General features: G+C 43.9%; 1 protein-coding gene across 2 annotated transcripts in view; it reads right to left on the reverse strand.

Annotated features, from left to right (window-relative positions):
* Positions 1–9,163: 9,163 nt before the first annotated feature.
* Positions 9,164–13,783, reverse strand: part of TPST1 (tyrosylprotein sulfotransferase 1) — a 109,531-nt gene continuing 104,911 nt past the window's right edge. Inside the window, exons 5-6 of one of the 2 annotated variants that reach the window (XM_047779938.1) lie at positions 11,875–11,922; positions 9,164–9,715 (exon numbers count right to left, since the gene is read on the reverse strand). In XM_047779938.1, the coding sequence (XP_047635894.1) occupies positions 11,905–11,922 (18 nt within the window). In that variant the 3' untranslated portion in view covers positions 9,164–9,715; positions 11,875–11,904. The other variant, XM_047779939.1, reaches the window with a different exon arrangement.

Below are 13,783 nucleotides of genomic sequence, written 5' to 3' on the forward strand. Positions count from 1 at the left end.
CCCGCATCCCAGCCACAGCAACGTGTCTGCAACCTACACCACAGCTCAGGGCAACACTGTGATCTTTAACCCACTGAGCAAGGCCAGGGATCAAACCTGCATCCTCATGGATCCTAGTTGGGTTTGTTACTGCTGAGCCACCACAGGAACTCCCTTACCTCTTTTCTGACTTTCCTCCCTTAAATTTGCCTCACTGAATGCTAGACGCCTGAAATCTAAAAGCTACTTTTCCCATAGTACCTTGTATCCTGGGTTCCACAGGTGACCTAACTTTCACCAAACAGATCCCTGCACTGGAAATTCAGAGGGGGAAGTGAACACTGAGTTGGAGGCCATGCCTCTTGCTCTTTTGGCAGACAAACTTGGACGTGGAAGTGCTGAAACCTTTCCCTCTTTGCTGTGGCTGCAGCAGAGGCCCCATGTTGGTCTTTACCTTCCTGGATGGTAAAAAGCAGGGTGCAGGGTCCATTTGGCTGTCTTGTTGCTCTCTTATAATCAACCTCCAAGGTCCCGTACAGTGCCTGGCATAGAGGAGGAACCCAAGAGATGAATACATGAAGGAAATTTGTGCTGTGATCACAGTCAAATAACTACTTCTCTCCATAGGTATTTTTCACACTGTATTTTATTAGTCTTATTGGTAGATAAGGCCACGCATAGTAAATATCATAGAGGAAGGTGAATTCCAGGATGGCATCCTACTGGGCTGATGAGGAGGGACTCCTTTCAAATTGTGAGACGTCCTAAGGGTGCTTATTCAGAGCAGAACATCAAGGGAGGGGTGCTCTTTGGTTTGGGGTGCACACAAACTGAAGAGATATCTTCACTGTGCAAGATGACATGAGTCCTGGAGTTCCTGCTGTGGTGCAATGGGATCAGTGGCATCTCTGGAGCGCTGGGATGCGGGTTCAATGCCTGGGCCGGCACAGTGGGTTAAGGATCCAGGGTTGCCATTGCTGTAGCTGTGTGTGGATTGCTGCTTCGGCTCAGATCTGATCCCTGGCCTGGGAACTCCATATGCTGAGGGGGGGGGGGCAAAAAAAAAAAAAAAAAAAGACATGGGTCCTGAAGTGCTCTTAATCTGAGCTCTTTACAGGTAGGCTTTGGATGGATTTAAAAAAATTTTATATTAGAGTATACTTGATTTAGAGTGATGCGCCAATTTCTGCTGTACAGCAAAGTCACCTAGTCATGCATATATATCCTCTCCCTTTCTTATATTATCTTCCATCACGGTCTATCCCAAGAGCCTGGATATAATTCCCTATGCTGTACAGCAGGACCTCATTGCTTAGACGGATGTTGTTTTCTGTTTTCACTGATTAATTATAATAAAGCAGAAGGAACACAAAATATAGATGTAAAAATAAACCACATCCAGAATTCACCGAAGAGAGTGTCTGATTAACATGGCTTGCAAGTCTACAGCTGTCCTTTCGACTACTGCGTAGCGCTTCCTCATCCCCTATGTCTCTGAGTGAGCTCTGGTTCTAGTTGCCTCTGGAAGCATTATGGTCCAATCCCACTGGTGGGTGGGTGAGCATCTTGAAGCCACATCCCCAGTTCTCCCTCTCACCCTGTGCCCTGTTTGGGTGGCATGTCCACTGGCCTATCAGTTTAGGTTTAAGCACGTCACAGTTTAAATATTTATTATTTGGTCATTCCTGTTGTGGCTCAGCAAGTGAAGAATCTGACCAGTATCCTTGAGGATGCGGGTTCGAAACCTGGCCTCACTCAGTGGGTTAAAGATCAGGCGTTACTGTGGCTGTGGTGTAGGCTGACAGCTGCAGCTCCAATTCAACGTCTAGCTTGGGAACTTCCATATGCCATGGGTATGGCCCTAAAAAGAAAAAGATAATCTATTATTCAATATGATTCCATCAAGTCGAAACATTTAGCTGGAAATAAAATCCCCTGATCCCTGATAAAATGCCCCAGTCTCCTAGTGTCCCCCATCTCTTGGGGCCTCTCCACCATTTCACAGTCTTTCTCCCCCGAGGCGTCCCTGCCCATTCAGAAACTGCCTTGGATTTGAGGCTGAGGGTGGCCTGTTTCTCTGAGGCAATAAAAGGGTATCAGCAAAAAAGAACTTGCCATTTGGAAGCTTTCTAGCTCTGATATTTGTTCTGACATTTGTCTGGAACTGCCAGCTAAGAGTCCTTCGGTGAAACGCGAAAATATCCTGAGACAATATAGGATTAAAATAATCGATAAGAGTAGGGGCCTGAAAACTTTTTCTGTGAAGGGCCCAAGAGTAAATATTTTCAGCTTAGCAGGCTACACAGTTTATGTCTACTCAACTGTGCGGCTGTGGAGGGAAAGCAGCCATGCACAGATCGTCAGTGATGCCGTAGGTTAGGTCATAAATTACATCATAAGACACAGTGTGGCCAGATTTAGTCAATGGATGTAGCTTACCAACTCTTGCATGAGGGAAATAGATCAATCGTAACTGCACTGTGATCTTTTCAAACACGCTCCATCTAAAGGCATTATTAGGGAGTTCCTGTTGTGGCTCAGAGGGTTGAGAGCCCAACATAGCGTCCGTGACAATGCGGGTCTGATCCCTGGCCTTGCTAAAGGATCCTGCATTGCCTTGGCTGTGGTGTAGGGTGGCAGCTGCAGCTCTGATTGAACCCCTAGCCCAGAAAATTCCATATGCTGCAGGTGTGGCCATAAAAAGAAAATCAATCACTCAATCAATCAATGGCCTATTAGCTCTTACCTGGCTTCACTTCTAGTTCAAGTCTCAGCCACTGATTTGTGAAGAACAACCAATAGCCAAGTTTTCAGATTATTAATGTTACTAATTTTCTTTCAAAAGACTTGTCTAGATAATGAGACAGAATAAATGAACTGGGTGGGGGGAGAAAGTGGGTTGGACTGGGCATTTGGGGTTAGCAAATGCAACATATTATATTTTTACGATATCATATTAGCTGGAGAGTATTCTATTACGTGAATGTACCATCATGGATAGACAATAAGATCCTACTGTACAGCACAGGGACTATATCCAATCTCCTGGGATAGACCATGATAGAAAATGACACATCAAAAAAGAATATATTTATGTATGAATGAGTGATTTTGCTATATGGCAGAAATTGGCACAACACTGCAAATCAACTATACCTCAGGAAAAAAAGAAAAAAAAATGAACAGAAAGTCAATGTTAAGTCTAACTAGACGGATAGACTTTCAGTATTGCCCCCCCAATTTGGGTAAATCACAGCACTACTCTAGATCCCAGATTTTTCTTTCTTTCTTTTTTTTTTTTGGTCTTTTTAGGGCCGCACCCACTGCACGTGGAGGTTCCCAGGCTAGGGGTCCAATCAGAGCTGTAGCTACCGGCCTATGCCACAGCCTCAGCAACTCCAGATTCAAGCCACATCTGTGAACTACACCACAGCTCATGGCAACACTGGATCCTTAACCCACTGAATGAGGCCAGGGATCGAACCCGAGTCCTCATGGATACTAGTTGGGTCGTTAACCATTGAGCCATGACTCAAACTCCTAGATTCCAGATTTTATTTCTAGGATTAGGGCATTCAATCTCTTGATTTCTTTCTTTAAAAAAAAACTTCATTTTTTAAAAAAGGTATTTTACAGAAAGTAATCCACATTGATTTAGCACATTTAGAAAACATAGTTAAGCAGAAAGAAAACAAGAAAACATCAAACTCAACCACGAAGAGATAATACTGCTGACATCTTAGTATATGCCCTTTCTGTTGTCTATCAATTTAGCAAGTCTATTTAGTTTTCTAGCTCTCCCTTTTCTTTGGCCACACCTGCCACATGCAGAAGTTCCTGGGTCAGGGATGGAAACTGCGCTGCAGAAATAACCAGAGTCGCGGTAGTACAAACAATCTTACTTGCTCTACTGAGCCCACTAAGGAACTCCTCTGTCTCTGTTTTAAATGATAAAAGTGGGAGCACACTAAATAGCTCTGCGATTACAAATTTTCACTTAACGTAACATGAACATTTTTTCATGTTATGAAACGTTTTTCTGCAATATCATATTAGCTGAAGAGTATTCTATTACATGAATGTACCATCATTTATTTAACGAACTCCTTTCGTTAGGTTTTTTTTTTTTTTAAGGGCTGCACCTGCAGCATACGGAGGTTCCCAGGCTAGGGGTCTAATCCGAGTTGTAGCTGCCAGCCTACACCACAGCCACAGCAACGCCAGATCCGAGCCATGCCTGTGACCCACACCACAGCTCACAGCAACACCAGATTTGTTAGGGTTTTCTCTGTGTTTTTTTATTTTTATTTCTATAAATTTCACTGCAATGGACATCTTTGTAGAGAAAACTTTGCACACATTTGTGATATATTTCCATATTTCAACATTAAAACTTTTTCATACATTCAGCAGTGATTCCATGGATGACCAACAGAGGGCATTTTAGGCTTGCCTCCTCAGGGCAAGGCCGTAAAGCCATTGCTGTGGTATATAACAACAAAAACAGTGGTCTTATTGTGAAAGTGATTCAAACCTAGATCTTCAGTAATAATGAATAAACTCCAAAGGGAGAATCAAAGTCGCTTATTTTTAAGTCTAACCAGAACCATACCTCCCCCCTGCTCCCCCTCCAACAATGAACTGCTTTGTTAGGACTCAAACCCCAAATGAATCAAAATTATCTCTTTCGCTCAATTCAGAACAACTAAAGGAGGAATCTGTTTTACACAAAGACCTAAAGTCCCTACAGGAGACAGTCTTGGGTAGTGACAAACAAGCAGGAAAGGGAATGCAAAGCTGAAAATACTGACCTTGCCAGAGAAAAGCCCAGATGGCCTTCAGGATCTGGAAGTCCCTAGAAAAAAAAAATGTGGGGGGACCACTGAAGGGGGTCTTACCTAGACTGTCACTTACCCATCATCTACCAGCAAGGCTATGGTAGGTAAGACTACAGGTTTTGTTAGATGGAGCTTGAAATAATTGTCTTACGTACGTTTATCTTGATTTTCACAAAAACTATAAATTCCAAAGGGCAGTGATCTGCCTGTACTTCTTGGAATGACAATTATACCCAGCAGATTACTAAGGATAAGGGAGGTATTTAGACAGTTGTCACTCAATGCTAATGACAAGTTTCTAGTCCAGTATAAAGATGATGAGGTAGAAGAGAGTGGGGGTTAATGCTGCAGATGCTGGAGCCACGTTGCCTGTGTTTGCATCACGACTCCGTCACTTACTAGCTGGTCTTGGACCCAAGCCAAGGTCCACAAAAGGAGGTAGTAATAATACCTACGCCGGATGGTGATTTTGAGAATTAAATGAGTTTCTCAGGCACAGGATCTGGTCCATGAGAAGCTCTTGATAAATGTTACTAGAATGATTAGTGGACTAAGTGATTACTAAGATTTTCTTCTCTCATTTTTAAAAAATTTTATTTATTTTTTTGTCTTTTTAGGGCCGCACCCGCAGCATATGGAGGTTCCCGGGTTAGGGGTCTAGTTGGAGCTACAGCTGCCAGCCTACACCACAGCCACAGCCACGCCGGATCCGAGCTGCAACTGCACCCTACACCACAGCTCATGGCAATGCCGGATCCTTAACCCACTGAGCGTGGCCAGGGACTGAACCCACGTCCTCATGAATACGAGTCAGGTTCATTACTAGTAAACACAGCGATGATGGGAACTTCCTCTCATTTTTAAGTGCTACGATTCTCCATGGATGACGCTTTGTCCAAGCTCCTCCTGTAGCCACTGAGGATGCCCAGCCTCTCCCTGGCTCTACAGATTCACCCACTGGCTGTAGCCTTGGCTATGCTGCCCCTGCCGTTCTCTGATAGTCACAGGCAACATGTTTCCCTGGTCCCTTATCCAGCTAATTCTTCAGAAATTCTACCCCAGCCATCTTTCATTTGTTCCAAAGGAGTTCCATTTCATTCCATTAAGTCACAACATTTCACAGATATAGTCATTTTCTTTTTAAAATTTATTTATTTTTTTTGGTCTTCTCTGGAGCCACATCTGCGGCATATGGAGGTTCCCAGGCTAGGGGTCGAATCAGAGCTGCAGCCGCCGGCCTACGCCACAGCCACAGCAACGCCAGATCTGAGCTGCAATTTCGACCTGCACCACAGCTCACGGCAATGCCGGATCCCCAACCCACTGAGCGAGGCCTGGGATCGAACCCTCAACGTCATGGTTCCTAGTCGGATTCATAATCACTGAGCCACAATGGGAACTCCCCCCTCCCTTTTTTTCAAAGTCATCTTCTTGAGGTGTTCTAAGATGTCATATGGACCAGAAATGCTTTGCTTCACAGGGCTCCACAGAAATACGCTCAGACCAGAAGAAATAAGGCTCTGCAAGAAGGAACGCCAACCACTGCATCTGCTTCTCCAGGCCAGCTGTGCAGTGCTTCACTCCCGAGTTGGCCGTTCTGTGCGGTGGCTCTCCGCCCTTTCCTATTCCAGTGCCCTCCCACTCCCGACAGTGGAGTCACCAGGGGTGGGCAGATGAAGGGAATACAAATCCTTATGGTCACCTAGGGCCAAGTACTAGAGCCAGGTTGGGTTAGCGTTAAAAAATGTCCTCCCCTCCCGTTCGGATGGGTTTTATGTGGGGCACGTGAACTCCTCTGTTCAGTGTTGGTAACATAAGACTAACACAGAAATAAGCAAACAAAAACAAAATTATGATGTGATTTTATTGCTACCTGGAGGTTGGGGCAGTAACAAGAAATGGGACTTAAGAGAGCTGGGCCCTTTGTGGGGCTGGGATGTTCCAGGTAGAGGGGAGAGGGACTGGCTGGGTTTTAGGGCCTTTGGAAGAAGCAGAAAGTAAGGAGGGTGTGAGGAGACGGAGGAAAATGTGCTGTTCACAGGGAGAGGTGGGGCCAGGTTGTGGAGGCAGAAGAGTTTAGATGCGATGCATTAAAGAATCAAAGATTTTTTTTTTTCTTTTTAGGGCTACACCCATGGCACATGGATGTTCCCAGGCTAGGGGTCGAATTGGAGATGTAGCTGCTGCCTACACCACAGCCAAAGCAACGCCGGACCTGAGCCGTGTCTCCAACCTACACCACTGCTCACAGCAATGCCAGATCCTTAACCCACTGCCAGGGACTGAACCAAGTCTTCATGGATATAGTCAGATTTGTTTCCACTGTGCCACAACGGGAACTCCCTCAAAGAAGCTTTTTGAACAAAGGAGTGACTTAAGATGCAGTGACTGATCTGGCAGCAGTATGCAGTTTCAGCAGTGCTAGGGGAGAAGGGAGGAATGAATAATTTTGGGATCCGATACCAGGTCACCACTGTGGCGCTCATTGAGGGGCCTTGGGTAAGGGACTTGACCTGGCTGAGCCTCTGCCTCCTCATCTGAAAGTGTTAGGTTTGAGGTTTCTGGGAGGAGTGATCATTTACTGAATATTTTATTAGGTTCCCACAATGTGCCAGACACTCTGCTGGCTGTCAGGGGTACAAAAGTGGACAAGTAAGGACACAGTCTCTATCTTCCAGAAAATTACCGTCTAGTATAAGAGAAAGACAATAGAAAAGTCAAGAAACATTAAAAGGGGAGTTCCCGTCGTGGTGCAGTGGTTAACAAATCCGACTAGGAACCATGAGGTTGCGGGTTCGGTCCCTGCCTTTGCTCAGTGGGTTAACGATCCGGCGTTGCCGTGAGCTGTGGTGTAGGTTGCAGACGCGGCTTGGATCCCTCGTTGCTGTGGCTCTGGTGTAGGCCAGTGGCTACAGCTCCGATTCGACCCCTAGCCTGGGAACCTCCATATGCCGCGGGAGCGGCCCAAGAAATAGCAACAACAACAACAACAACAAAAAGACAAAAAATAAAAAAATAAAAAATAAAAAAATAAGAAACATTAAAAGGGCAAAGTGTGATAAAATGACACTTGGAAATAAAGCTAGGCAGGAGGGGCATCCACTTTTTTAGTTCAAGGGGTCAAGGAAAGTCTCTCTGAGGAAGTAGAATTTATTGAGACAAGAGCACTGAGAAGGAGGCTGTCAGACAAGGCACAAAGGAAAAACGTTCCAAGGCGAGAAATAATACGTGCAGAGGCAGGAAAAGCCTGGCGTGGTCCAGGAAATGCGACAGTCTAGGTGACAGACAGTGATGTTTTTGATTAGGGTGGAGGCCATGGAGCTGAAGGGAAGGGGATGGGTTCAAGAAATATCTTGAAGGTAAAATCAAGTATCTTATAAATGAAAAGAGGGAGGAAAAGAGAGAAATCAAGAATGATTTGTATGTTTCTGGCCTGAGAGACTGGGTAGAAAATATTATAATTACTGAGATGGATGAGATGGGAGGAGGTGCGGTTTTCAAGCCGGGGATGTGACAACACATAAAATATCTCATTCAGAGCCTGGTACGTAGAAGACACTCAGTAAAAGGAAATTACTATTATTATCCGGTCATTTTGTATTCTGTAACAATGGCTTCCAGAAAACAGTCACTTCTTTGTCTTTGAATATAGTACGAAAGCATGAAACAGAAGAGCGGGATTCTGAGACAAAAGGATGGTAGCAGGTTTCTCTGAAACAAATCACAGCAAAAACCTCACTAAGCAGTTTTGATGATTGGACGGGAATATTTAAATACAGCAACTGAAGAAACTTTGGCTTATCAGATCATCATCTGACAAGGTTTTATTACTTCTCTGCAATCACAGGAAGGAAAACATGCAAACTTGTGTGTCTTGCATTGGTGGTTTGACGGCGATAAGGACAGCTCTTTCGATGTGAGAAGAATAATGTAGCCAAATTGATCATAAGCTTCACGAGGGCAGGAACTGTGTTCTATTTGCTTGTATCCTTCACTCTCATTTTATTGTCTGGCCATGGTTGGTGTTCCACTAATTATTTGTCGTCATCTATGTTTGCTTCTTTGTGTTCCCTTTAGTTTCCAAAAATATTTGCTATTTCCATATTCATAATTCCTTACAAAAGAATCACATCAGTAATATGACACTTGTAAGTACTGATTAAAAGACAGATCTTTTTTGGAATGAGGAAGTTTTGTCTGAAACAAATTACTTGGGAAGCGAGACTTAATTCAGCTTAAGAACACTCAGGCTTCGGACTCCAGTAGAAAGGCAAATATTTGGTCTTGAAAAATAAAAAAACGTTATCTTCAAAAAAAAAAACCAACAAGGCAAACTACCAGAGTGCTTCACATTTAAAGCTTTTATTTTGAAAAATAAAATACAAAAGTCATCAAGTTGTAAATGTATGAGATAATCCCTCAACTTCTCGGAAATAATACAATGAATTATTTAAATAATTAAGATTTAATATTACCCACATCAATACATTTAAACAGGTACAAGTGTTCTACAAAACATTAGAACATGTACAGACAACCTATTCCAAGACGAAACTGCCCAATTTTGCTTACAGAAACCCATTTTAAAACCCTCCCCTTGAAAACGAAGCTTGGAACCTGGGAAGAAACGATGAGGACCAGAGCAGTGTTAACAGAAAGCGCACGTCGCCCTGGGCTCCTGACCCGCGGGGCTGGGCGCGGGTCAGGATCAAGAGCGCTGCACTCGGGAAGCAGGTCACTCGGGATGGTCCAGAGGTGTGCTGACCTCCCGCCCGCTGAGCGGGAGGAGACTGGAGAATGAACAGGAGATGCGGGTCACGGCACAGAGCCTCCGCTGACCTCAGCAGGGGCAGCCAGCCCTAGAAATTTCTCTGCCGTTGAAAAGGCAGCAGCCTTCCCTGGGGCAAACAAACAGAGTGTGTTACAGGTGTGTGGTCACAGCGGGCTCTGCCCTGCACATGCCTCCTTGCAGGCTGCGGCCCCGGCACAGCCAGGGGGACGGACAGGTATGAGTTGAGCCTCCTCAGAAGGAACTGGAGAGGCACACCCTTCCTCAGACTCGGGTGCTTTTAGGCACCTGCCGTGGCTTCAGTATGCAAAACAAAAGGACAGCAGCCAAAGCAAGGGCTGCTCCTGCCCGTTTAGGGATGACTGCAGCCGTCTCTGCAATTGAAGCTACCGCAGGGGCTCCGACTGGACATCAAAGGCCCAGGGGTCTAACACGCTGACTCTCAACATAAAAAAGTGGATAGTAAGGTTCTTTAAAGGAAGCTTTAGAAAATACAGGGACTGTCGTCCCTAGGTCAAAGGGATCCAGAAGACAAAAAGAAAGACTAGTATTTGTCTTGAGATTCTCTGATGTCTTCCTTGCTTCTTCTGACTCTTTTCTCATTGCAAGTGGGCACCTATAGGACTTGACAAGCAAACAAGGATGAAATGCTGCTGTGCAGGGACCTCAAGGCTGGAGTCAGCTGACAACTACAGTGCATCTTGTACAACAGCTGCTCAGGGATGAATCCCTCTATAAATGTTTTGAGAAGGGAATTATCTATTCTTTGGAAAGTATTCTGGATAAACAAAACTATCCCAGGCCTGATAACTGCTGCATACATGTGTGCCCACAAAGTATAAGTTTACACTTAGCTTTTGCTCCTTAGCAAAAAGGCAATCATAAATCTTGAAACCTCTGAATATTATGAGCTCACTACCATGAATGATTTTGACAAGGTATAGCAGTGTTCATGTGCTTTTTCTATCTATAATCCACCAATGCACAGTAAGTCATCAAAATCTCTTATTCAAATCAAATGATCTAATCTCAGTTTTCTCATCAGTAGAACAGGAATAATACCAATTACTTGCCACAATGGTTTGAAACTTGAATGAAATAATTCATACATGTATATATATGACCAATATACACTTATTATAGGTGTTATTGTAGATATCATGTATCATTTATATATTATACATATATCATGCCTGTTATAGAGTATGTACTCAATACATGGTTATTACATAAAATAAAAATAAAACAGCAAACAAAACCATAAGAAAAAAATTAGATTTTAAAAATGGGAGTTCCCACTGTAGCTTAGTGGGTTAAGAACTTGACATAGTGTCTGTGAGGATACGGGTTTGATCCCTAACCTTGCTCAGCGGGTTAAGGATAGGGCATTGCCATAAGCTGCAGAGTAGGTAGCAGATGCAGCTCAGATCTGGTGTTGCTGTGGCTGTGGTGCAGGCCAGCAGCTGTAGCTACAATTCAACCCATGGTCTGGGAACTTACATATGCCTCAGGTGCAGCCAGAAAAAAGAAAAAAAAAAAAAAAGCAAGCAAGCAAGTTTTTCAAGTTTTAAATGACCTAAGGCATAACTTCATCATTCAGAGCAAAACAGAATCTTAAGAAAGTATGGGAGGGGGGTGTGAGGTCTGAGCAGCCATATGAGGAGGTCAAGGTTCAGAAACCAGCTTTGCCATTAATTGGCTGGTATCCCTGAACATGCACCTGATGATTAATTACTCAGATATAGAAGGAGCTTGTAAGGCCTGTCTCACACTGTAGCCCTTAACTACAAGGAGACACCATAGGTTACAAACATAAGACATTGTAACACATTAATATTAGCAAGGGTAGATGTGAAAAACCAACCAACCAACCCCTGAAGATATTAGGGCAAAGACATTTGCACATCCAGCATACAGAGGAAACAGCACAGGGCAGTGAAAGAAGAGGTAAAATATTGCACATTTTAGGCCCCTCCTCATATTGAAAATCACAACACTGTCTGAGGGCTTCCTACGGAGCGCCAAGCTCCTGGCAGACGTTACTACGGTGAACTCTCACTCCCTCTCTCTTCCTCATACTGTCCTCATCTTATAGACGAGGAAACCAAGACACAGAGAAGTTAAGTAATCGGCTCAATGCCACACATAGCCAAGATTCCAACCCAGGCAAACTGACTCTAGAGCTGTGCTCTGCACCCCAGCCATGCTGCCTCTTACAAGAGCCTAAACAGGGAAACCCCAAGACTCAGCTATGTCCCCCAACCTCACCTCACGTATGTGAAGAGGTTCCTGGCTCTGCTACTCCACTTGCTCAGTCTGTGGAAGGAAGCAAAAGATGTGTTAAAGTGGGTCAACATGACATGACTACTCTCTCGTTGGAATATCAGGTGTAGCTTGAGGCTCTAATCAGAGACTTTCTGAAGAATTCAGTCTGCTACTGCTTGCTGTATAACAGGGAAGACGACTGGCTTTGGGCTCTGTTTCTGAAACGGAGACTCTAAATCTTTGGAATTTCCCAGGGAAGAGAACCATCTCTCTTACTCATGAGCCCCTTAGATCATACCTGAGTTTATGCTAAGAGATGAGACAACTTGGGATGGGGGCTGGTCACCAGAAAGACCAACCCTGGGATTAGAGGGCAGAGGCTTGGAGCCAGCCCAGCTTCTGCGTAGGAGACGGTGACTGGGGACTGAGTTCAATCATGTGGCCAACAAGTCAATCAATCATGCCCATGTCATTAAACTTCAATAAAAACTCTAGATGCCAAAGTTCAGTGCAGCATCCCGGTTGGTGAACTCTGATGTGCCATGGGGAAGGATTCCCCTCGTTCCATGGGGAAGGGGCACAGAAGCTCTGTGTCTGAGACCCTCCCAGACCTTGTCCTATGTGGACATTTAGTTGGTCTTGAATTGTATCCTTTATGACAGAGCTATACTCTTAAGCACAGCATTTTTCTTGAGTCCTGTGAGCAATTCCAGTTAAATATCAATCCTGAGGGTTCTGTGGGCTTTGGTTTTCTCACTTATTACAAGTTAAAGAAAAGTCGTTACAGGCCCTTTCCATGTGTGTGATGCATTAAATGAAATTAATGAGAACAAGGGGTTTAAATGCCTATTAATAAACCTTTTGCTCATGTTTTATTATTTTATTTGTAGGAATTCTCTATATTATGCCAATGAATCCTTTGTTTTGAAATTTCCCCCCACTTGAGGTGTACTTTTTTACTGTCTTTACGATGCCTTCTAGTAAGTTAACAGTCTCGATTTTAATGTAATCCAACTTACCCATTTTAAAAATAATGATTAGTATTTTTTACAACTTGAAGAAATCCTTCCCTCTTAAAGTCAGGAAGATATTCTCTATTGTCTCCTAAAACTATATTATTTTGCCTTTCACATTTAGGTCTATAATCTACCTTGGAAATGATTTTTATGTATGCTGTGAGGCAGTGGGGTCCCTTTGGTTTTAGTCTCAAATTCCCCTGTTGACTCCTTCAGACTTACTATGGAAAAAAGCTTTTGGATTTGACAGTTCTTCCAGACCCTGTCTTTTGGATTTTTCTCTGGTTCCAGCTGCCCTGGCCTATGAGTGACAACCTGTTCATGAATCCGTCCAGGTTTCTAGCACATGTGGCACACCCCAGCAAGGCTCAGAGCTCCTGTGCCCTCTTGTCTGCAAAAGGTGATCAGAGTCTTTTGGATAGATCAGGAGTTCCCTGAGAAGATCTTTTATTTTTTTTCCTCTGACTCTTAAGGACTTCCCAATTTCTCATACATAAAAGAAATTTAGTAGACATGTATTGAATAAATGAAATGAACGGATAGACAAAAATTAAATATATGTTAATAAGCATATACCATGAAAGTAGTTTAAAATATGTATCAGTTATTGATGGCTATTATCAGACAAGGATCTGAGAAGACAGAACCTTCAACCCAAGTGTGAGACACGGCTGCTCTTAGAAGCCTATTACGATGACTTCACAGGGAGTCTGTGAGGTTCCCTTAACAATCCACATCCGGAACATTTTCAGAACCTGAGTTCAGTGCTGAGTCTTCATTTCCTATTAAGAACCTAATCATTGATAGCAGCAGTCTGGAGGCAACGTGTCTTGTCACCATGCTGGACAGGAAGTATGCTGGGCTCCAGCAGTAGTCGCTGATTTTCTCCCCTCTAC

This window comes from Phacochoerus africanus, chromosome 5 (genome assembly GCF_016906955.1).
Source record: "Phacochoerus africanus isolate WHEZ1 chromosome 5, ROS_Pafr_v1, whole genome shotgun sequence".
In the NCBI taxonomy this organism is placed as follows: domain Eukaryota; kingdom Metazoa; phylum Chordata; class Mammalia; order Artiodactyla; family Suidae; genus Phacochoerus; species Phacochoerus africanus.